At 40.1% G+C, this 24,588-nt stretch overlaps 2 protein-coding genes and 1 long non-coding RNA gene across 4 annotated transcripts in view; 2 read left to right on the top strand and 1 right to left on the bottom strand.

Moving 5' to 3' along the window:
• The first annotated feature begins 252 nt into the window (after positions 1-252).
• LOC117946109 (14-3-3 protein zeta-like) lies at positions 253-14,256 on the top strand. The gene is made up of 6 exons (XM_034873972.1): positions 253-435; positions 3,223-3,534; positions 11,328-11,451; positions 12,351-12,514; positions 12,765-12,860; positions 13,119-14,256. Exons 2-6 carry the CDS (start codon positions 3,232-3,234, stop codon positions 13,173-13,175), a joined length of 744 nt encoding a protein of 247 aa, XP_034729863.1. The 5' UTR covers positions 253-435; positions 3,223-3,231; the 3' UTR covers positions 13,176-14,256.
• A 1,354-nt stretch (positions 14,257-15,610) lies between these two features.
• On the top strand, positions 15,611-22,838 carry LOC117946106 (polyadenylate-binding protein 1A). Of its 2 annotated transcripts, none has more exons than XM_034873964.1 (15): positions 15,611-16,473; positions 16,723-16,916; positions 17,077-17,192; positions 17,712-17,842; positions 18,300-18,394; positions 18,533-18,670; positions 18,868-18,963; positions 19,112-19,384; positions 20,069-20,159; positions 20,350-20,472; positions 20,577-20,719; positions 21,758-21,842; positions 22,001-22,131; positions 22,269-22,359; positions 22,478-22,838. In XM_034873964.1, exons 1-14 carry the CDS (start codon positions 16,281-16,283, stop codon positions 22,356-22,358), a joined length of 1,899 nt encoding a protein of 632 aa, XP_034729855.1. In that variant the 5' UTR covers positions 15,611-16,280; the 3' UTR covers position 22,359; positions 22,478-22,838. The 2 variants fall into 2 exon arrangements, with proteins under 2 accessions (XP_034729855.1, XP_034729854.1); XM_034873963.1 differs by having other exon boundaries at positions 17,712-17,851.
• LOC117946111 overlaps positions 21,455-24,588 on the bottom strand; it is a 9,550-nt gene continuing 6,416 nt past the window's right edge. Inside the window, exon 3 of the long non-coding RNA XR_004656969.1 lies at positions 21,455-21,465. This is a non-coding gene — a long non-coding RNA (uncharacterized LOC117946111). The remainder of the gene's footprint in view (positions 21,466-24,588) is intronic.

Raw genomic sequence — 24,588 nt, 5'->3', positions numbered from 1 at the left:
CTGTTAGGACATTGTTTGAACTTTTATGTGACCTTGACTTCTTTATCAGACACTGGGATGTTTCAAATTTGGGTTTTATTGTAATGGGTAGGCCTATCTCTGTTTGCTCAGATGCAACAGGATGACACATTGAAAGGAATCAGAACTGCTCGGAATGCAGCTTGGGTTGTAAAAATTGTAAAATGTAATATTTACTATAAAAACATAAAAATGTGATAAACACAAGGTAAGTAATGGAAATAAGTGGGGAAACTACACCTCCCACAATGTCTCGTGTTCGGTTGTCTGGGTAACGTTTGACGTCAGTCCCTCCTGCTCCGTGCCTTGGACTGGTGTGATTGGAGGGAAACCCCGTGGACTGCATTCAGACAGACGGGCTGAGAGAATCAGCTGTAGTTTGGCACGCCGAAATCACTGCTATCTGCCAGTACTCAGGTATGAAGGACTTAAAGCTTTTAAAACTCCACGTTTACGTTTTCATAATGCATCGTTAGGTTTTCTAGCTCATTGTAAAATATAACGAAAATGGAAGCTTCTACCTCCAATTGACAGTGGGGCTGCGTTTAGCGGCGGCAATCATCCGAGGAAAGAACAATGGCTAGCTTGGCTACAGTTTGGGATATGTCTAATAGCTGGTTTTAAAATGGAACATAGAGCGTGGAATGCGGGTCAGAAGGTTTAGCTAATCTCAGATATTCTGTTGCATTGGCTACAAATGGTTACACCTTACATATAGTTATTTATCAGGTTATGCTAATTGGGTCAGTGTGCCTGTAGGTAACATGCATTGTCTTTGATAAATGCTATCGCACTTAACGTTAATGTTAAATATCCATTATTCTTTTGGTATTTTAATTTCAGTTTTAGCTGATGTAACGTTTATACTTTGAGACAGTGGCACGATAATGTGCCTTAGCTAGTTTATCAGTTGTATTTGCTGACGGTAGGTGTCAAGTAGGTTGATGCGTTAACGGTAGAAAACTATCAATACGAGACCAACGGGATATATATCAAATCTTCCGGACGGTTAACGTTAGCTAAACCCAGGTGCACACATTTTTTTAAATCGTGGCGTCGCGCAAACCAACCAAGCTAATACTTTTTTCGGTTTGAGGTGAACAGAAGCGTTTGTAATTGTGTGTAAACATTATTCGATGGTCAGCGTCGTTACAAAATAGTGTATAACCTCTAGTCCATTTATAAGAACTGTGTGTCTTTGAGGCTTTGTTTCAGGAAATAGTCTGCACCATACTGGAAAGTGGTCACGAGGGCCTATCGGTAGCGGTTGCTTTTTACTCGCTCATCAGTGTTTCTTGTCAGAGTCTAACTAAAGTTAAATTCAATCGAATCGCGTATTTGTCAGCCAAACATACTGACATTAATCACAGAAATCCGATTTAATTTCGCACTTTAGTTTGCATGTTCTCGCTTGTTGGGCGAGCCACAGGTACAGGAATGGGTGTGGTGTGTGAATACGGGAGAAAAAGGGGGGCCATTTGCGTTTGCCCTGGAGGCTAGCCAGCAATACAAAATAGTTATTCTCGCATGTATATAATGACTGTTCATGTATTCTTTTTGGCGAATAATCTCTTGCAACCACACGTGACTTGAAACTGAACTAAGACATTTTTTGTGACACATTTCTCGATTTAAATGCATACACACCCCGGTTTACCCATGGGTCATGTTGCATCATGTCCGTGGGTACATCGCCAGCCTCGCAGTGCTGAAACTGTTTAGTGGTGGTTGTAATGCTGCAACACTAATATACATGTATTATTTAACTGCACCGTCTTTGGCAGATTCAAGTAGTTTTTATCTTTTTAAATCACCAATACATGTTCCAAAGTGGAGTATTTAAAAAAAAAAAAAAAAAAAAAAAAATCTTTCTGAAGACTATCAGTTGAAACATTTTTTCCAGCGTTTTTGATTTAGTAGAATTCTCTTTTCTGTATGTCAGGTCAAATTTAGAAAACGGCCCCCTGCATGCACTCTGGAATGGAAAAAAAAAAATGTGATTGATTCTGTGGAACCCCGCTGGCTATTTTGGATGGGTCAAACGGATGTAGGCTATTGATGTAGTGATGAGAATTTCTGTGTTTGTCTAGTTTACACATACCACATTTTCATACGCTTGTACCTTACTTTTCACCTCTGAAACTATTGCACTATAGTTCTTTGAAATTGGCAGGGATAATAGTTCTATAAAACAGTGGTTAATGGTAGTATTGCTACTTTTATCAAGTCACCATGATCACCGGACTTGCGGGCATATTTGTATTTAAATGAAAACTGCGTTTTTATTAAGTGGCAACTTCCGGGCCTAAAAAGTTAAACCGATAACAAAGTGCCTTAAAACGGCATTCTATCTGATTTCCAGCAGGGAACAACACTGGCTCCAAAAAGTAATTTTCTTCAGAAGTCTGTAGGGGGAGGATTTAGGGTGTGGCTGAATGCTTACCTGTTAATCAGGGCAAATGCCTAGCAATGCTTGACACTGTGTACATTAAAATAGCGGTGGACTTGTTTTAGGGTATTGTCTGTGTTTTTAATTTTGACACTGCCTTAGCCACGTCATTCTTCCCAACTCCACCCTTTTGTCCAAATATGGGCACTTCTGGCTCCAAAATGTCAACTGCTGGCTTCAAAACGGCAGTCTACCAACCAATGGGTAGCTGATGCTACTTTTTTTTTTAACAGTCTATGGATTCACTTACTACATCCTCTGGTTTAGCTAACACATGTACCTTTTCCACCAAAATGAGTGAGTAGGCAAAATGACATTTTTCCAAACTTCTTTTGTTCTAATTTCTTTAGCTAAAACGTAAAGTCAATGTAAACGTGATTTTGTGCTCACTTGTTGTTTATCGGATAGCCCTCACAATCCCCCCCCCCCTTGTACAATTTACTTTTTCACCCTCATAGCCTTAAACTGCCATGGAGTGCATTGGTGTTTCCCTGTAAAAATACTCTAAAGTAGGGCAGCAAGCCTCAAAAACAGTGGTTGCGTCATATGCCACAACATTGGTTTTAAGCAACACAGATTAATTCTTTTGCTAATAGTTTGGGTTTACTAGCCTCATGAATTGCTCTTTTTTTCTGTTTAGCAATGGGAACTTCTGCTAGACAAGTCCTGGACCAAATAAAAAAACATGTTCCCTTGCCACTCATTTAATTGACTGCCAGCTGTCCTCTTCTCTTCTCTGCTTTCTCTTTGTCCAGTGAGCAGTCATGAGCGAGGCACCCCAGAAGGAACTGGTGCAAAAGGCCAAGCTGGCCGAGCAGGCTGAGCGCTATGATGACATGGCCGCTGCAATGAAGGCCGTGACGGAGGAGAGCGAGCAACTGTCAAACGAGGAGCGTAATCTGCTGTCAGTGGCCTACAAAAATGTGGTGGGAGCCCGGCGCTCCTCGTGGCGCGTGGTGTCCAGCATTGAGCAGAAGGCAGATGGCAGCGAAAGGAAGCAGGCCATGGCCAAAGAGTACCGGGAAAAGATTGAGAAAGAGCTGAAAGAGATCTGCCAGGACGTGCTGGTGAGATTGATAACATTTCATTTGTCAACGTTGCTGGCTTTGTCTGTTTGAAGCTTTTTATCATTAGGCATAGGTGTCTGAAAGTAACTCATTTCTCACCATATGTTTAACATTAATTGTCCATGGCTCTGTATACTGAATGGTGAACGCCCAGTGTTTCCTCATTGTATCCCATCGTCCTATTTTGTCACCCTCCAGGCCTACGCCACTGAATTATTTTGTAGTGTATTTTTAAGATGTGTTTTTTTGTTTGTTTTGTAAGTGCAGTGACTAGGTTGGAAACTTTGACATATGTAGTCATATTTTCAAATCTTTAGCACTGACTTAATGTAGGGCCCTATGGAATCTGTCTTATAGCCTTAAATTCTTAGTTTCACGATTCTATCCATGATTCTGTTATCACAGAAACTATTTGGCTCTACTGCTGCTGTCAGTCTCTGACTGGCCCTGGTCCCTCTTTGATGGTGGATAAATCCAGTATTGGATGAACATTTTAATTTTAGGAACAAACTGGTCTTAATCTTCATTCATTAGCAAGTGTGATTATTAGATGTTGGGTGAGTCAGTCATATAGGGAATATTGTTGTACAGTCATAAAGAAGTAACCGAGAAGGTAAAAAAAGCAATGCCCCTTTACGAAATGTATAGACATGTAGGCTACCCTATGCAAAGTACTTCAGTCAGTCACCTTCTTTTGACATTTAGATTATGTGAAGGAATGCTGGGTGACTGAGGAGTGAGTATCTCCTTTCAACGGCTCATATTGTTGCATGTGTCATTTCTGTCAACAAGACACAGCGGACCTTGAAAAGAAGTGCCATGCCTCTTTTCATCTCTATCCCTGGCTGTCGTACAGCAGGTCTGCTTAAGTTGTCTGCCTTTAGTTATCTGTCATCAGTGATGATGTACAGCATTTTTCCTCAGATATGAAAGAAAATGGATTAGGTGGATGCAGTAAAATTCTGTATAAATACTCAGTGTCCACATTGTGAGGTACATCTGAACAATTTAGGGCAATGCAGTACAACATTCAACATACAACAGTATGTTTATCTTTACAAAGCTCATAATGTTCCGGTTGTCAGATGATTGGCCATGACCTGTGAGTGGCCAAACAGTCTCACATATCCATTTACAAACATGCCGCATGATGTTACTCCGCAAACAGCGCCTGACGGTAAGGTTACAGCAACACACGTGCATGTCGTGCTCAGTTATCAGCGTGAGTGAAGAAAACAAAAGTCGCAAATTGTAACGCCTGCAAATTCAATGCAAGCCGTAGAGGACCAACCGTAAAAACATTTGGACTTTCTCGACACTTAACAGCCTATTTTTATAGCTGCTCCATGTTGCAAGGTTTAACTGATAGTTTTAATTGGTCAAAAATTGTGTTGTCAGTTATTGGTTAATCATCAGCATCCCTATCCCAGCAGGACTTGCAACCCCTCCTCTATGACCGTAAACTGAATGTTATACGATAATAGATTTTAAGGCTGATATTGATAAATTGTAAATGTATTTGTTTTGTTGCAACAGAACAGAGAAACATCAAAATATATTAAAGTTTTGATAAATAAACTTTATAAAAATACAAACTTAAAATATGAAACTAAGTCCTTTTGAACAAAAATACAATCACAAAAAAAATCAGTGTTGCCAACAGGGACATTGTAGAGAGCCCTCTGGTAGACAAACTACGCAATGCCCACACTCCAAACCTGGTTGAAGGGTGTTTAGTCTTATTCTTTTATTTAAATATTGTGAATCAATATTTTAAAAGAATTCATTTATCAGCCATTATAGATGTCAATACCGATAGTTTTGAAAATGCCTAATATTGGCACGCCGATAAATCGATCAGGCTCTACTGAATATAGTTGAAGTTGTGGACATACAAGACGTTTGGAGGATGTCTTTTTGTAACACTGACATTTATAGCGTCAACGCTGGACTTCAGACAGAGGCTGTCATTAGTACTAGTAGCATGCTGCTGGGGGTCTTGCAGTGGGATTAACTGTACCCGCAAGACACAAGACACTGGGCAAGACTCTGAACCCCGAGTTGCCCCCGGTGCTGCGCATCGGAGTGTGAATGTGTGTGAATGTTTATCTGATGAGCAGGTGGCACCTTGTACGGCAGCCCCAGCCACAGTGTATGAATGTGTGTGGATGGTGAATGTCTCCTGTTGATGTAAAAGCGCTTTGAGCAATTGTTAAGACTGGAAAAGCGCTATATAAATACAGCACATTTACATTACAACATTGTTCAACACACTGTTATTTTTAGTATGATTATTTTGACCACAGGTCACAACGCTGGGCTAACCCACAAATTAATCAGTAACGTTGACTGCATGGATAGACTACTAATCTCATTGTAATTTAGCCAGCTAGCACACCCATGTTTGTCTGCCTCGGTCTCCTGACGCTGGAATAATTCAGTCAGGATGAGAGACAGACCCAGGCATCAGAGTCAGAACAGCGGCAATTCTTCTTCTCCCCCCATTGTTACAGCCCTAAATAGACTATATCTTAGAGAAAGTGACAGCTCTAATAGCTACATATTTGTGCTCCAGGTAATCTGGTATTTAATCTGCCAAACCGTTAACAATTGGCTAAAAATCATCATGGCTACACTTTCCTTTCATTTGTTTCAACATGCTATTTGTTGTATTTCAGTACAATGCTGAAAGCAGCAGAAAGGCAGAACTGAGTACATTTTTATATCTGTTTATTTATTGTAAGTAAAATTGCGATATCCAACAACATTAGGGAATATTGCATATTTTCCCCATATAATGCAGCCCTAATAATCACCCTGAAATTGTTTGATTCAGCATAGTGTTGCGGTAATTTTATTTGTATTTTTTAAATGTGTTAACATGTAAATATTCATTCTTTATTATTTGTTATTGTAATTTAATCATTGTTTTCCAAAAAACTGTTCATAAACCTTCATTTGACTGGTTTATTACCTAGCCATCACGCGCTGTGCCGTCACATCCTTTGCCACCCACCACCACAAGTAAATTCTCAACCTGTGGAAAACACTGTAGGCCCACTAATAAATTGAGAAAATTATCTATAGATTAATCAACCAATGAAAATAATTGTAAAATGCAGCCCTACCTTCATTCACCTGGTGCAGTGTTGGAGAAAATGCGAACATTATTGAAAAGTGTTTTATGAATGTGCAATTTAAAATTCCATTAATGACGAAAAGATGCTGAATGTTTGTGTATGCTGGCCGGATCCCACCAACAGAATTCCAACATTTACTCCTTATGAGCTAATGTTCCCCTTTAATTTTCCCCTTTCTTTTTGTGCTGTTTCATTATCAGTTATAAAATGAAATTACTAACTTAAATAAAAAATGGCAAGTGAAAAGGGTCTATTGTGAGTCTTATGCTCAATGCGTCAAAATTAGCAGCCCTGCACAACATATTTCTGTATCAAGTTACGTGCACCTGTGCGTGTAAAGTTGAGAATTGTTTGCACGGCTCACATTTTACGTGCACTACCGTGCATATTGTATATGCAAGGTATTTCAACCCCTGCATCTGTAGGACCTCTGCTTCTGTGTTCTTCTTCAGCCTCTTCATTATCTACCTGGTGACTAACCATATCCTAATCCTTTAATGATAGCCGCTGAGCCACCAGCTCTCTGGCTAGCTGACCTCCACTTCAGCCGAACAGCCTTATGGGGACCGAAATAGAGGAGGATGAGAGTAAATAGGACAGAGGAGGAAGGGTGTAGGACTGGGATAACGCTGGGGTATACTTGAAGCGAACAAGTTCGTACAAAGCGTCGTCCGGCCACCTCTACAGATGCATTTCTTCCTTCTCTGGGTGGCTATACTCAAAGGTAGAATGAAAAGCCGGCTGCCAGAGAGAGGGACTTACAGGATGAGTCAAATGGGCACAACTGCCATACCTTTGACACAGTCTCATAGAATAGCATAGAAAAGGGATGTTAATAGTTGTGTGAAGACAAAAATGCCCATTCTCACCTTAGCAAATGGAAAATTGCCGCATGAAGCGGCTCCTGTTGGTTGATTTTTTTTTTTTTCCCAGGGTTATTACTTTGGTGTGAGTGATAAGTCTGGTTAAAACAAGGATTGTGTTAAAAAAAAAAAAAGCAACCATTTAAAAAGCATGTATTTTACTGTATGTGCTGTGAGTTTAGCTATATCACAGGTGGATCAGAGTAGGCGCACAGTCCATATGCACTGCAATACTCCAATAACAGATATGTAAGTAAAATGTTACACACACACACACCCCTGATGCTCATTTTGACATGAATAAGATTTACAGAATGTGCTGCAGAAACAATACGAGTTAAGACAAGTTCTGTTTGAGGGGTGGAAGTTAACACAGAGGCCTGACTTGTGCATTTCTTTTGAGCTGAGAGGTTTTTACTCTTGGCTTGCTCGTTGCCCTTTCTTGGAATTTCTGTTCTTTAAATGCAAGAAGAACACAGATTAGAAATGATTATCGACCTTTTCAAATGATATCAAAATATTTTCAATCCTGTTATGGGATGAGACAATTTCAGTTATCAATATAGTTTGTTGCGTTGCATAACCCATTTCTTTTTTAAAGCAGTGCATTGCTCTCACCCACTCCGTGTAACCCCGCCCCCACCCGCCCACTTCGTCTGATCGGCTCCCTTGCATACAGCAGTAAGGATTGCCTGATGCCCTGGAGCCAGTAAAAAGTTATCATTGGACCAGTCAAGCGGCCAGTTGCCCGATTGGAAAAAAAAATGATTGAAAAAGTGAGAGCAAGTTGTGTGTTTGCGCTACTCTCCGAGACATCCCTCTGATCTATTGCCAGACAGACGGGCGCTTGTTTAAGTCATAGATGAAATAGGGCTTAAACCTTATACAAGTTGAAACGCAAAATAACATTAAATCTTGGAGAAAAACACAACTGTGTTGAGAATAATGGCTCATGTTGAAAGAGTATCGTAGCTCTTTGGGGAATAGCTCAATGCGTAGCCTGCTGTGCCTGAGAGAGTCGGTAAGATACAGTGCATGCATTCAGAGCAGACAACTGTCGGAGCAGAGAAGGAATTAACTGTAAAGCTGTCAAGTTGTAAATGTAGAGTGTAGGTTTCCCTATTAAGTAGTAGAAGTAAACCTGTACTGTTCTTGTTGAAACAACTGAAGGAGCATTCTCAGAGATGGGCCTGTGTTTTTGTTTGATAAGGGCCATTTATTTTAGATAACTTTATTTTTAGTCTTTGCATTTTATGTGATCACAATCTGTTTTAAAGGGCTTGTGACATCTCATATGTGGCTTTGCCTTCCAACTGAACATTTAGTCCTCAATATATCAACATATATCTCTGTATTTAGAAGAAGAAAAAACATTTTTTTCCAATTGCCCAATAAATTAAAGTATACAATCTCATTCAATTATACCTTCCAGAGCTGGAAGGTATAATTGAATGAGATTGTATACTTTAATTTACTTTGAACATTCCTGCCATGGTTGTAGTTTGATTTTAGCTATGCCCTTGCCAGTGGCCCAGTTCCACATTCAGATCCCAGAGGGCCTCCCTAATGCCTCATATTACTCTAAGAGCAATCTGCAAATGGCAGGCACTTAGATCAGCCTGGTTTGTTCCATTACACTGGGGATAATGTACAAATGCAATATGTAATAAACAGGATTTTACCGAATTAACAAAAAAACCATGTTTCTGAAACCACTTGGAATAGCCTACTGTTCTGTGTTTGAGCTATTTATATCATATAGTGGAGTCTTGTGGTGTTGCCCTACATTGCATTCTTTTTCAGACTGAATTTTTTAACTTGTGACCTAAATTATAATTTTTTTTTCCTTTTACAACTATTCCTATGTAGAGAGCATTGGTCGGGCCAGTAACTCATAGTTTAGAAATCGGGAGGCTTTACGGGTAGGTCTGAGCTGGGTTTCTTAACATATCACTAATGCCATGGGGAATTTTGCTCTACAAGGCACACTTTTTGTCATGGATGTTGGGGAAAAAACAATATTGAAATTTCCACATAGAGATCAAATATGCACTTAGAAGGAAGTACTAATTCATGTTTCTGTAAAAGCCTTTTTTTAATATTTTAAATTTCCCCATTTATTTTTGTGCTGATCCTAAAATTGAGTTTTGTGATCCGTTGCACTCCTATTTGAGAGGAACGTAAAATTATATGTAAAATTATATTGCAAGCAATTATCTCATTGTTTCATAATTAAAACATGTAGTATAGTTACATAATAAATGAATTGCTCCAAAATATAGGCAGTTTAAAACAAGGCAACCTTATTGTCAATTTCGGCAATAAAAAGTTGATACTTGGTTGGCAGGCTGGCCACCACTTTAAAAAGTTAGTGTTGAGCCCGAGAAAACACCAGGTTAGAGGGAACCTTGTACAATTTTGGAATCTTTCACATCCAAGCTTAATCAGGGCCAGAGCATCAACAGCAGCAAAGGCCCTATTGAAACTAAAGGAATTATTGTTCCTTCTTCGGACAAATGAATCGCCTTCAAATAACTTGAACTTGAATCACATCTTGTGCATTTAAGTGCACAAGGTTAGGGGTTTAACATGTTAAGCAGGGGCTTAACATACTCAAAATCACCGAAATTGGTGGTTGCATCAAACCTGGTGATAATGTATGTATTTTAAGGTTTTCGAGAATAGGTGTACAAAATGGCTTACTTGCGCCCGCTTAAAAGTTTCTAAAAATTGAGTCCCTGCAGTATGTTTAATTAGACTAGCAAAATGTGCTACACATATATACCATGTCAAGACATACAAAAAAGCTCATTGGAGCCATGCACTAAACCCAACAGGAAGTCTGCCATTTTGAATTCAAAGTTTGAAATTAGTGCGATTTCGGTCATTTCCACTGTTGTACTTTAACAAACTCCTCCGAGAGATTACAACCGATAAACTTTTAATCTGGTCTGTGCTATTTTTAAGACCTTTAAAGTTACCATTATCGTTCATTTAACGTTATCAAGGTATAATATTTAATTAATTGTGACTTTAATTTTAAGTCATACTGTGGTCATACCTAATTTATGACAATCAGGGCTGCTGTTCCCTGCCAGCTAGCATTCAGGTTCTAAACAGGGAGAGGCTGTCAGGTAGCGCATGTTGTATTGGAACGAGCCAAGCTGGGCTCTGAGAGTGACCTACTTCCTCAGCAAAAGCTCATCAGGAGTTCAGCAGCCCTTCTCTCTTTCTCCACCCCCACCAGCTTTCATCCAAACACCACTCTCCTTTTTTATTTTAGAAAAAGCTGTATTTGATTTTTACAATTCCACCATCCACCATCTTCACTCCCAACTCTTCTGTTTGGCCCCTATGCTTTCCTGTTATCCACAATCCACACAGCTCCACCCACTGAAGGTGGTCTCTGAAGCATCTGTGTTGTAGCTAAGGCGAAGTCTGAGGCTCAAGACCTGGGGCTACTGGAAGAAGCTAGCTCTACTCTTTCAGGTCTCAGACATTGCGGTTTAAAACATGGGCTGTGATTATTTGAATGGGTTGAAATAACAGCCACTGCTCTTGTTGGTTCAGTGGATAAGTAACAAGTTTAAGTGTCAAATGAGCCTGGTAGTAATATTTCTACAAATTGCCTTTTATCACTGAATTGTGTACACATTTTATACCCATAGTACCCAATAGGTTTGCCACCCCCAACCATAAATCTAGCAATATACATCATAGCTGGAACATTGAATTGCATACCTTTTTGAAAGTCTGTAACATTCTTTATCTGTTTCGATTTCTCCCACAGGGTCTCTTGGACAATTATCTCATTGCCAAAGCCACGGCAGCGGAGAGCAAAGTCTTTTATTTGAAAATGAAAGGAGATTACTACCGCTACTTGGCCGAGGTGGCTACAGGAGAAGAGAGGACATGTAAGCGCTATGCTAAGTCTCTTTTATACCATCTGTGTGTGGGGGTGGATGTGTTTTCTTTTTCATTATTTATGCATGTGTATATTTTACTGTTAAAAAAAGATGGACGGTAGGAACTGTTATTGACAAGTTCTAGCCAAATAAGATGCATTAGATACGATTCTATTAAACACTTCAGTATTGGGTTACGCTTTGACATTGTCTCCTCTTTACTGATTAGTGTCCTAGTATGCTCCGTTCGTCAGTAAAAAAGGTTAAATAAATGTACTTGACCACCTCCTGTTATTGTTGACTTAATAGTCAAGAACAAGTAGCTAAACCGTTTTGCAACTAATCCCTGTATCAAGTTAAAAAGTGAACTTCAACCTGAGATGTTTTGCTTTGTAAATTTAACCTGATCTTAAAAAAAGGAATGTTTGCTTTAATGGGCCAGAGTCAATCTTAGGTCTCTGGTCTACAGTCATCAGCTTCAGCTCTGGTGTTGGTTTAGTAAAATGTGTTATTACCCCCCAGTCATATTTGAATGACTTTAAAAAACCCTAATGTATATACAATTTTATTTCAAAGTTAATTAGTAATCTCTGCTCGGAGGCGCTAGGGTCAGTCCACTGAAGGCACTGAGTCGAAGAACTCATAATAATCCTGCAACTGAGTGTATTGTATAGTATTGTTGTTTTCTACACTGTTCATATTTCTTTTAAAATAAAATTTGTCTTTCAACGGGCGTTGACGGGCCTGGAAGAATGAACTCGCGAGTTCATTCTTCCAGGTACAGCCAGCAAGTATGGTCTCCCCAAGAACACAAGTCGTTCTTTGCTTACTTGGTATTGAGAAACGCCCAACGTCACTTGTCTATTATAATGTTCCACAGCTCTCATGCTTCTTTTCCCCCCTTGCAGCCATCATTACAGACTCAAAGGAAGCCTACCAAAAGGCCTTTGATATCAGCAAAGATGAAATGCAGTCCACACACCCAATCCGTCTTGGTCTTGCCCTCAATTTCTCCGTTTTCTTCTATGAGATCCTTAACTCTCCTGATGAGGCCTGCCAGCTGGCTAAAGCCGTAAGTTCATCACCACATAGCTCTCTTTTCATACTGATGCGGATGTTAAATTGCTCAATGTATTGCAAATGTACGTATGTCATGTTAATATTTTGTGAGGACTATAAGACTGATTCACAGCTGTTACATACACATTGAGACATAACTTAAACACGAACTGACCTGAAACCTAGACATTCCATAGACGTATAACAGCTTGTTTAAGAGCACAATTTCCCCAGCAATTAAAAATGTCTTTTGAATCTTTTAGGCGTTTGATGAAGCCATTGCAGAGCTTGATGCTCTGAGTGAAGATTCGTACAAAGACAGTACACTAATCATGCAGCTACTGAGAGACAACTTGACAGTAAGTTTCCACTTTTTACTTTCACTAACAGATTTTATGGAAGATTAGATGGTGATTATGCTCTCCACAGCTACAGGATAGCTTCTTGCTAATGTCATTCATTCATTACGCAGTACCTCTAACTGTCCTTTCAAATGACAATCAAGGTATTGGGAATAAGATGAGGTGTTAATGGATGTTGCCCTGTTTTCCTTTACCCCCTCCTCTTTGACCGTCTTTTTCTCCCTTTCACTGCTTCTCTCTTCCTTTTATTCTCAGCTGTGGACCTCTGATAACCAGGCTGAGGGAGAGGATACGGAGGAGACCAGAGAATGAGCCAGACCCCCATAGTCATCGCTGTCTACCTGCCACCATTCCGGTTCATCTTCCATCATGATCATCAACACTGAGACCACCTCATTATTAACCTTATTATTATTATTATTATTATTGTTATTATCATCATCATTGTCATCCAATTTCCTCCATCTTTTTTCTATTTAGTTCTCTCAACACTCATCTCATTCCTGTCGGTTTACTATTACTTCTAACTGTGGGGCAAGGGGATGGTGAGGGAGGGTAAGTTTTAAATTGTGTGGCAGGGAGGGTACATGTGGAAGGGTAAAATGTGCTTGGGATTGGTTGTTAGTCTGCTGACCTTTTTTTTGCATTTGGGAGCATTAGGGCTGTTGCATAATTGAGGTGGTGGGTGAGAGGGCAAGTTCTCAACTCATGAAACATGCAGCAGGTTGAGTTTTTAGAGTCAGAAAATAGTTATACTGTGTGTGTGTGTATCCTATTCATGTTAAGGGTCCTGTTCTTGAGTAACACGATCTTTTGATGATACATCTGTGGTTTCACAAAATGAGTTTGCTCCTCACACCTTAGGAGACAGCAGTTGTTAGTCTGTACTTGGCAGGAGGAATGACAGCAGAGGTCAAGACCGTGGAGGGGTAATAAAGACAGAAGGCAAGGTTTTGTTGAAACACAAAGGTTACATTCCATTTACTGTCAGTTGTTCAACTTTCTACTCTTATCTTTTTGTTTTTTGGGTGACCTGCTTTTGTATTTCTATGTATCAATTACGAGGTATAGAAAACTTTGAAGAACAAAAAAGCACACAAGCTTGTTTTTATGAGCACAGCAGTAACAAAAAAACCACGTGCTTATATAGTTACTGCTTTTTCAAATTAAGATTTGTATTTGATTTGTCTTCAATTCTCCATTTTTCTTTTAATACTTGCCTGAACTGCATGTTGGTAAGAAGTAGTTTGTGGAGATATAAGGATGGTTGTTGTCGGGCGGGCTAGCTTTGTTCATGTCTTTGGAATTTTCATACAGAACACCCAAGCGTAACTGTTATTTGGGGGGAAATGTGTAATTTCATGTAAGTGGAATAAAAAATAATAATTTAAAAGTTTCAACTGCCCTAATTTTGTTTGTCCAAAGTAATCTATTTAGGTTACTTCTTGTCACATGAAATCATTTATTTAATCATTATTTAATTCCAATGAAATGTAATTCCATCAGCTCCTTAAACTTGTGCGTGATGTGTCATTAACCAGAATGTGGCTGCTATCAGATCAGCACATAGTCACCTGGAGACATGGAAGGTTAGCAACTGTAAAAACTCACAAATCAAGTCAGTAAACTATCGCTTCATTGCAATAAACGGCTGAAAAAGCTCTGGGTGACTATGTAGGAGGAGGATGAAAGAAAACCAGAGGAATGCTGCGCTGCAATGCCATCTAGCTCTACCAATGATGAGAGAAGAGAAAAACATAGCGCATCCTCTGCACGGAACTGGTAGGGCAGAATGTAATCAAGGTTAACACTCAACTGTACCCTGTGGGTGGTGCAAAAAAAAAGGAAAGGTTGTCATGGTGATCCTATAATTGACAAATTATGCTTATCGTGTGTTCCAAACGCCGTGTCGTAGTCCTCGAATGATCTAGCACACAGAGCGCTGTTTATGCATTTTGTCACACGGCCTCTTGTGTGCTGAACTGTGCCTACATGCCGAAATGCATGACATTTTGATTTACTCTAAGCCTAATATACTAGGCTCGTTACTGTTGGATTCATAAGATGGCCTTTTATGAAGATATATTCTGTGATCACTCTGTTTTATTGGATTGAAATACAATTTGTTTTATATCACATATGTGCAAGCAACGACACTTTAAGTGTCTTAAAGGGAGGATGTAATAGGGCATATTGTACCAATCTGACTTTAAATGCCGAAAATGGCATCGACTTTTAATCAGCAAAGGGGAGCGTCACGTGTACATGTATTCATGGTGCGTTCGAGTTGCGACTGCAAAGTCAGCATTTCAATCTTTCTACTGGAACGCCCACTGTCAAAGGCGAAAACAGACTGAAATATTTGCCTGACACACCAAATTGATTGAATGCTCACAGACCAACTTTTAGTCGATAGAGCTGATGCCGCCGCAGAGAAATGGCAATATATAAGTCAAGGTGTTATAAAAAAATAACTATATGTGACTGTCTCCTTTTCAATCTCTAGAGGAAAAAAATCCTTAAATCAGTTTACTCTCCAGTTAGGTGACATTTTCTTAATATCATTGTAATAAAAGGGGAAGAGAAGCTGTGACAAACTCCAAAAAGTGCTGGGGTAGTACATTTCAAGGTATTAAAGAGAAAATGTTCTGCAATATTCGAACGAATCAAATGTGAAATATCGCGAGGTGCGTGACGTCACCTTTGGTGGTGAACGCGCCGTGGTTTCGACTAGAATCGGGAAACAATCTCCACCGACCTTCCTTTCATTCCTGTAATCTGTCTGCGTAGGGTGTGCTCCGGACCTAGTCTCGGCACACATTTTATTATTATGAAACAAACCAAAAGCTAGAGAAGACACGCAGACATATTTTTATAAGAAAAATAATAATCGGTGAAGCAGGATTTAATTTGTCAACCCAAGCAACGCGAAGAAAACGCCGCCTTCGAAAAATAACGAAAGACGAGAAGAACGTTAGCAAGCCAAGCCGTTAGCGTCATTGTTGAAAGCGTGGGTGAATTAGCGTTAGCCATTTATATTGTTAACCAGTTATTTATCCCTTTAAGGGCATTGTCATTCTAGTTACCATTGTAAATGACAGTATTTGCTTCGTTTACTACCGGCAATTTAGCTTAAGTGACTGTGAAAGTACAGATTCAAAATTGTGAAGTCGGCGAGCCACATCGGTTTAGGCCACGCTCCGACATTTTGCTAATCAAGCTAACTAGCTAGCCCACGTTGCTAACTGTTAAGATACTAGCTAATATTTGTGTCTGCGCTCTTAATTTTTGTGAATTTATCGAAGAGACTTAGAAAAGGAACCTCTTTATATAGGAGGCCTGTATTAGCTGACGGTTGTCAACAAAATATCGAGCAAATATAACCCTACAGTTGCTTGAGAACTCGCGTCGTCAGACATGAATCCCAGCGCGCCTAGCTACCCAATGGCTTCCCTCTATGTGGGAGACCTGCATCCAGACGTTACCGAGGCCATGCTCTACGAGAAATTCAGCCCGGCTGGGCCCATCCTTTCTATCAGAGTGTGCCGAGACATGATCACCCGCCGATCCCTCGGCTATGCCTATGTCAACTTCCAGCAGCCCGCTGACGGTAGGTTTACCTTAACGAACTGTACTTTAGCAAGGACAGCTAACAAGACTGAATCCATTTTGATTATGTATGGCATACCATGGTACATCATCTCTATTACAGCTTGGGTTAGCACTATTGTTATTTTAGTCAACACGTTGATGTGACGCAATTTTAAGAGACTCTTTGGATAGGTTGGAATAGCCAAAATACAGACCAGACATGGACTAAGTGTTATAAGAAGTATTAACCTTTTGGGCCTGTTTTTAGCTGAGCGAGCCCTGGACACCATGAACTTTGATGTGATCAAGGGCAGACCCCTCCGCATCATGTGGTCTCAGCGTGACCCCTCGCTGAGGAAGAGTGGAGTGGGCAACATCTTCATCAAGAACCTGGACAAGTCCATTGACAACAAGGCTCTCTATGACACCTTTTCTGCGTTTGGAAACATCCTTTCCTGCAAGGTAGGCGGGGCAGCATTCATTCTGTTGGCCTATGTTTTTGTGTTTGAGTGCTTTTACATACACAACACTTGTTTGCATGACTAAATATTGCACCAGGTTGAAGCTGATTCTGTGTGTTTTTAAATGCATGGTGTTTGGGATTGTTTTCTCTCTTTCCAAGGTGGTTTGTGATGAAAATGGCTCAAAGGGTTACGGCTTTGTGCACTTTGAGACCCATGAGGCTGCTGAGCGGGCCATTGAGAAAATGAATGGCATGTTGCTCAATGACAGAAAAGTGTAAGTGGGACTACAATTACACTGGTATGAATAAATATGTTTGGGGGGTGGGGGGGTTGCTTAATGTAAATCTGGCATCCAATCAAAGTGTGTGTTAACTGCATCTTGTCCACAAACTCATCTCCAATCATCTTTGTTTATCCGTAAAAATTGCACCAGAGCAAGCTCATGTCATCCATTGCATTTAACTCTAAATCCATCCTCCTAAAACATTTTTGCTGTCCTGAGGTAAATGGTGTTAAGTTTTGAATCTTAACACACTGCAAATCTAAAAAAGCCATGTGTGTCCCACATTGCAACTAGTCATGGATGAAAGTCAGGTTCTTTATCTGAATAGTTTGGTTAGGTGCAAATACAAATAGTAATACAGTAGAGGATGATTTCCCTGAATAGTTTTTGGCAAAACCTCAGTGTTGAATATTGATGTCCTAAATGGTATTGTGGTAAATAAGGAGTTTGGGTATGGATTGTCTTGGTATGTGTGATTTGGTCCGACATTTTTCACCGTTTGACCAACAGATTCGTTGGGCGATTTAAGTCACGTAAAGAAAGGGAGGCTGAGCTTGGGGCACGTGCCAGAGAGTTTACCAATGTTTACATCAAGAATTTTGGGGACGACATGACTGACGAGAAGCTGAAGGATATGTTTGGTAAATATGGTAAGACAATTCTATATAGAAGCCAGTTTAAAAATCTCCCCCAAACCTTCTGACCATTGCACGGTCATGCAGCTACATATGTGGCTGATTTACTGCAACCAAATTTGTGACCACGCCCCCTAGTTCTAATTTGTTAAATTTACTAAATGTTCCCTGCACCTTGCTTAAGGCATGTGGTGGTCAAGTTTCAAGTCGGTAGCACCAAAACTTTGGAAGCTCTCCGCCCCTAGACTAAAATCAGCTAAATACCTACCCTTTTAAACTGGCTTTTGGTTGACCTGTCTGCTTTTTTTTTATCTTTTATTCATTATTTTTTATTGTGGTTTTATTATGTATGTAAAGCACAACGATTTGTGGTATTTATCTGTGAAAAGTACCCTAAGTGGGTTGCCAATGTGATTTGGCGTGTTAATGAAATTTAGTATTGATTAGCTGTTTTAACTTGTAGGACCTGCACTCAGTATCCGGGTTATGACTGACGAGAGTGGCAAATCCAAGGGTTTTGGCTTTGTCAGCTTCGAGAGACACGAAGATGCACAGAAGGTTAGCATCAACTCCTGGTCATTGCCCTGGCAAATGTTATTGACTTACTTGTCAATAGTCCCATTGATGGCTTTGAGTCGATACAAACATGGCTTGTGTGTAGTTTGTTTCAGTGGTCTAACGCTTATTTCATTGCAGGCTGTGGATGATATGAATGGTAAAGAATTCAATGGCAGGCAAGTCTATGTGGGCCGCGCACAGAAGAAGGGGGAGCGTCAGAATGAGCTGAAGCGTAAATTTGAGCAGATGAAACAGGATCGCATGACCAGATACCAGGTTTGTTGGCCTAGTGCTCTTTCTTTGCAATTTACTTCAACATTACAGCTGTTTTTAAAGGACAATCTCACACCCTGTTTTAGCTAGAAAACTTAGTGATAATTTGCTCATTTAGGGTATATATCTTGTCATTCTTCATATTTTGCTGTGGTTAGTTACAAAACATTACAAAATCATTATCGTTTTCCATTAACCAGGGTGTCAATCTGTATGTGAAAAACCTGGATGATGGCCTAGATGATGAGCGTCTCCGTAAAGAATTCTCTCCATTTGGAACCATAACTAGTGCTAAGGTAAAGACTTATTGATTTGTGATGTAGTAATGTTTTATGGCTTGATTACAGTCTTGAGTTCAGTTGTTTAAATTTCAATTTAATTTTGTGGAGATTAACAAGGCGATAATGTATCGGAATAGAAAATAATCCTTTTCTTCTCCCATAGGTGATGATGGAGGGTGGCCGAAGCAAAGGCTTTGGTTTTGTGTGCTTCTCTTCTCCAGAGGAGGCCACTAAAGCTGTAACAGAGATGAATGGGCGCATTGTTGCTACAAAGCCACTGTATGTGGCCCTGGCCCAGCGCAAGGAGGAGCGCCAGGCCCATCTAACCAACCAGTACATGCAAAGGATGGCCACAGTCCGCGCTGTGCCCAACCCTGTCCTCAACCCATATCAGCCTGCCCCGCCCTCAGGCTACTTCATGGCGGCTATACCTCAGGTGAGTTTCCCACCCCCTTGGCCAATTTGCTTAGTATACATGACATACAACTTGGCATGTTTGATTATTTTGTTGCTACCTCACTACTTAAATGTACAGGTTTACTGTGTTTGGAATTAGAATAACTGGTGTAAACCCCTCCTGTTGGTTGGAGCATAATAGGAAAATGTTTTAACACCTTGGCTGTAAGGGGCAATCCACACATACACACTTTTTGGTGCAAACGCACATGTTTTGCATCGTTTAGGCCGAGCGTCCAAACAAATCCTGTAAACGCACTGCCCAAAGAAGCACTATTTTAAAACCTGGTCCCAGGGTCTTTGTATGGACGTTGAAGCCGCATACTTGTGTATTGAGGATGTCATTGTCCCATCCTTTGACCTCTTACCCCGCGACGACGTCTCATAACAAGTCTTCTTCTTGTGTTGTGGTTTCTGCTGTCTTTTTGTAAACAGCGGGCAAGCTTTATGCACATGCACCGCCTCTTCTGTTTGTTTTTTTTTGGTAAATTTCTGTAGCAGAAATAGCGCCACATATAGGTCTGGAATATGAAGTATTATGTTTACAAATGGATCCGTTTGGACGCACATTCCTGAAACGATGCCAGGGGAAAAAAAGAATAAGTTTTGTGTGGACGTGGCCTAAGATAATGTGTAATAATACATTTTATCTTTGTCTTCTCAGGCTCAGAACCGTGCTGCATACTACTCTGCCAACCAGCTGGCACAGCTCCGCCCCAGTCCTCGTTGGGCCACTCAAGGAGTGCGTCCTCAACGTAAGTAGACACATTGTTTCACATGATTCCATGTGAAAAATGGGGGGGGGGGGATCAACAGTTTGTTCATTCTGTTCATTGGAGTGCAAATAATGCTAGTGAAAATGCTAACTAGCTCCATCTTTCAACATTGAGAGAACTGAATTCTAACTATTTTAGTGTGGATCACTAATGTTTCCTCTTCATTTAGACTTCCAAAACATGCCCAATGCTATGCGCCCGTCAGCTCCAAGGCCCCAGACCTTCAATGCCATCCGTCCCACCACCACCCCCAATGCGCAGGTCCCACGCATGATGGCTTCCCAGCGTATGCGTAAGCATTTCGGTTTTCAGAACAAAGGATCTGCAATATATTCCTCTGTCCCTGCCTGTTAATCAGTTTTAGTTAAAGTTCCTTGTTCACCTTTCTCCCTTCAGCCACCCAGGCCCTGAACCAACGCCCTGCCGGTGCTTCAGCCACTGCTGCCCCGGTGCGCGCCATGCCCCAGTACAAATATGCTGCTGGTGTGCGCAACCCCCAGCAGCATATGGCCTCCCAGCCACAGGTCGCCATGCAGCAGGTAAGCATTCCATTGACTTTCATGGCCCTAATCAGGGTCAAAAATTAGCATCTGTCAAATGCCAGTAGAAATCTAATGCCGAAAAAAATAAATGCAGTCAACTGCCATTGGTGGGTTGCTGATATAGTCCTTCTTTACTACAAACTCTAATCACTACAACACGCTAGTTTTGTTTTGTATTGACTCACACCGGTGGTGGCATTCAACGTGTGGCCAATATAATTGTATGTTAATGGTTTGACTGCTTCGCTGTCCACCATCGCTACGCTTACTTTGTATCCGCCGGGTACCACAGAGCAGAATCTCGCTCTAACTTCAAAGAGACTGCGAGAATGTGGTGGAACATTGCTGGAGTAGATTAAACTACAATAATCTGTCAAAGTATGATTTTTTTTTTTAATAAAATGTACAATAAGTGGAGCATCACAAATATATTGTTTCATTCATAAACCCTAAAATCTGTGGTAATACCACAGTATTTTTTTTTTTTATGGTATTCTACCATATGTTCTGAAAGCACTGATAGGCCAACACAAGCTAAAATGGTATTAAAAAGTGTAACAGCGGTTATTATATTACAAAAATATAGGCTTGTAAAAATTCTTGAAAACTGGCTGCTGAAACACTGTCCCGCTGTAGGGTGTCCAGTAAGAACTTAAATTAGAATATCTGACTTTGAGATTCTAAACTTGATCCACTTTGAAATACCTTAAAATATTTCAACACTTATTGAAATATGAAAGTAGCTTTAAGGTTTACAGATAACGAGGCAGTAAAAAACAGGACTGTTAGCAAGCTACAGAATAGTTCTAACTTTATTAATGATTCCAACTTGAAGAAACGCATGTTGTAGGCTACACAGTGCCAGGAGACTCGGATTAAGCTGGGAGGGATTAAACGCAGGGTTTCCGCACCGTGGTAATCCACTGTGAAATTATTTTATATGAAACGTTAATTGATGTTGTCAACATTTTAACGTAGTTTACTGTTAGGCAGGTAAATCCCCACCTTGGACTCAAATCTTTTTCCCTTCCTTAGCCTGCTGTCCATGTCCAAGGACAGGAGCCCCTGACTGCCTCCATGCTGGCTGCTGCCCCTCCTCAGGAACAGAAGCAGATGCTGGGTTAGTACATACTCTGCTCAGATATCGTCCGAGGAACTAACATTACCGTAACTGTTCTGGGAAACTCATAGAATTCATCCTGGTCACCAAGCTATTTTACACATTAAGTCTGATTTCACACATTTAAAAGTAGTTGTTGACTATTTTTCTTCCTTCAGGTGAGCGTCTGTTCCCATTGATCCAGAACATGCACCCCAGTTTGGCAGGCAAGATCACCGGTATGCTGCTGGAGATCGACAACTCTGAACTTCTTCACATGCTGGAGTCACCCGAGTCGCTGCGCTCAAAGGTCAGTTAATGGCCTGAGCTGTAAGATCTCAAGCGTGTTGCATGTCATTGTTTTCTCCTGCTAAAAACTGGCCGCTTGGTAAAGTTCAATGATAATGCTTCATGTGCAGTGGTTCATTAAGTGTTTTGTGGTTTTAGGTGGATGAGGCTGTTGCTGTGCTCCAGGCCCACCAGGCCAAGGAGGCTGCTCAGAAGTCTACCACCCCTGCTGGCGTTCCCAGCGTCTAAGGTGTGTGTGGGGGCTGATTTTATTATGATACACATTTTGGGAGACTTGGGGGAAAAAAGGAAATTATACTTTAGCTGTCACATTGTAAGCATTGATATTCTTTCTTTTGTCTTAACAGATTGGGCGTTTTGAAACCTGCTTCACCGATGGAAAAAGAGAAAAAAATATTAAACATTGAAAAACCTAAAACTCTGAAAACATCGCAAAATGATAAATTATGTCTTAAAAAAAGAAGAAAACAATTATCTGCCAGGTCTAGAGGTTTGACTGGACCTTGATAATAAACAAAAATTTGTTGAAAAAAATAGCAAAATAGAGAAAATGGAGATTAATAAATTTGAATGCATTCCTCTGTTTTATGTCATTTTACTGTCAGTGCTCAGAATATCAGCCATATTTAGGAAGGTGGTAGCTGAGCATTTTGAAAGGTGATTTGTATGGTAAACTGCTGGCTGTAATAAATTCTCATTGAAAATTCATGTCTGATTAATTTCATTGTATTGTACCTATGAATTTGCATTCCTGTAAACAGTTATAGTTATTACCTTAATATTGACGGTCCATCAGGTTTCATTATATTAAGCTGTGGTTAGGTGTTCATGTAGTGCTCTGCAATTGCAACTTTGGTCAAAGTTTACACACTAACAGGGTTGCACCAGCTGAAATAATTTCAACCTAGGCATAAGTCACAGCTTCAGTTTTACACCAAGCCCTTAAGTTCTCCATAACATTGGTTGGCATGGTGCATAATTTTAAAATGTGGAATAACTTGGATGAGGAGTGATGGGCTGTTTTGAGTCTGCAACACATTCTCAGGGATAGATTCCATCCCTTGGATATCTACGATTTTGATTAATACAAAACAAAAACACAAAAGAGGAGGACCAAGGCTACTACCAATGTTAATCCCAACAGTTTACCAGTTTAGGCTGTCATGTTTGTCATAAAAGACTATGGGCTTCCCCATGTTTCACCACTCCATGTCACTAATGTTAGCTATAGCGTAATGCTTTGTCACAACGCTGAAGTTGGCCTCAGATTCGGCAGTTAAAGGTGCAGTAGGTAACCCTTATAAAAAGGGTTCAAAACTTCTTTCTATAACAGACTTTAAATACAGAATATAAACTGTATGTGTTTTTGATGTTACTGTTATCTGTAGTATCAATGGGACAATATCAATGCCATATACAGTACAGTAACATGGCCATTATTTGCCATATAAACTCATAAATCATCATTATACAATGGGTGCAATGAATAGTGTTTAAAATGGCATCAAATGTAAATCACATATTAGTCCATGCATTCACAAGAATAGAGGAAATAATGCCATTCAGATGGAAATTACTTTAAGCTGTGGTTTGTTTTTTATGACACTGGATTCCCTCTGAAGGGCAGACGTGTAATAATACTGAAGACAAGTGACATTATCATCTTTGCTTTTTGCCTGTGTGATTGAAGTTGTGATATTCTTTCTCTTTTGGGAGGTTTACATAGGCTATTATGTATAGTGTCTTTATAAAAAGAGAATCTTCATAGAGAAGTGTTTTGGGACCCTTATATGGTAAGAGAAGATCTCCATGGAGAAATGTCCTATTGGTGAGAAGAGAAAAAAAGAGTGTCGAAAAGCTGAACGAAGGTGGCAAAAAACAAATCTCCTGGTCCATTCAAACACCTATAAAGAGAGACTTTGCATTTATAATTTGGAACTGAGGTATGCAAGGAGGTCCTTTTTCTCTGACATGGATAGAAACAATAATAATTCACGTGCTTTGTTTGCTACTGTCCATAGGTTAACAAACCCTCCAACCAGTAGCATCTGAACTTTTATCAACCAAGGCCTGCATTGATTTTGCCTCCTTCAAAGACAAAATTCAGAAGATTAGACAAACAGTGCCTCCATATCAAGTACATGATATGTGTTGTCACAGTGTTCAAGCAGTTCCAATATGAAAGAATTTCAAACCATCAACCATTAAAACCTGGAGGACATTATACAACATCTGCAAACCTCCTCCTGTTGCCTTGATATTCTTCCAACAGGTGTTTTAAAAAATGTTTCCAATTGTTTTGCTTCTGATCTTCTACAGATTGTGAACACATCTCTACTTTCAGGTATCTTCCCACAGACCCTGAAAACTGCAGTAATCCAGCCACTCCTAGACACATCACTAATGAGCAAAAATAGGCCAATATCAAACCTTTTTTTCTTAAGTAAAATCATTGAAA

The sequence above is a fragment of the Etheostoma cragini genome, chromosome 6 (assembly GCF_013103735.1).
Source record: "Etheostoma cragini isolate CJK2018 chromosome 6, CSU_Ecrag_1.0, whole genome shotgun sequence".
NCBI classification, from domain to species: Eukaryota; Metazoa; Chordata; class Actinopteri; order Perciformes; family Percidae; genus Etheostoma; species Etheostoma cragini.
This window is presented reverse-complemented; position numbering and strand designations above follow the sequence as displayed.

Bases quoted from the DNA above. Each gene is read 5' to 3' on its own strand.
- LOC117946106 (XM_034873963.1), top strand. From the start codon at position 16,281: ATGAATCCCAGCGCGCCTAGCTACCCAATGGCTTCCCTCTATGTGGGA. The intron at 18,671-18,867 runs GTTTGTTGGCCT...TCCATTAACCAG, and splicing joins ATCGCATGACCAGATACCAG to GGTGTCAATCTGTATGTGAA. The intron at 20,160-20,349 runs GTAAGTAGACAC...CTCTTCATTTAG, and splicing joins TCAAGGAGTGCGTCCTCAAC to ACTTCCAAAACATGCCCAAT.
- LOC117946109 (XM_034873972.1), top strand. From the start codon at position 3,232: ATGAGCGAGGCACCCCAGAAGGAACTGGTGCAAAAGGCCAAGCTGGCC. The intron at 11,452-12,350 runs GTAAGCGCTATG...CCCCCCTTGCAG, and splicing joins TACAGGAGAAGAGAGGACAT to CCATCATTACAGACTCAAAG. The intron at 12,861-13,118 runs GTAAGTTTCCAC...TTTTATTCTCAG, and splicing joins TACTGAGAGACAACTTGACA to CTGTGGACCTCTGATAACCA.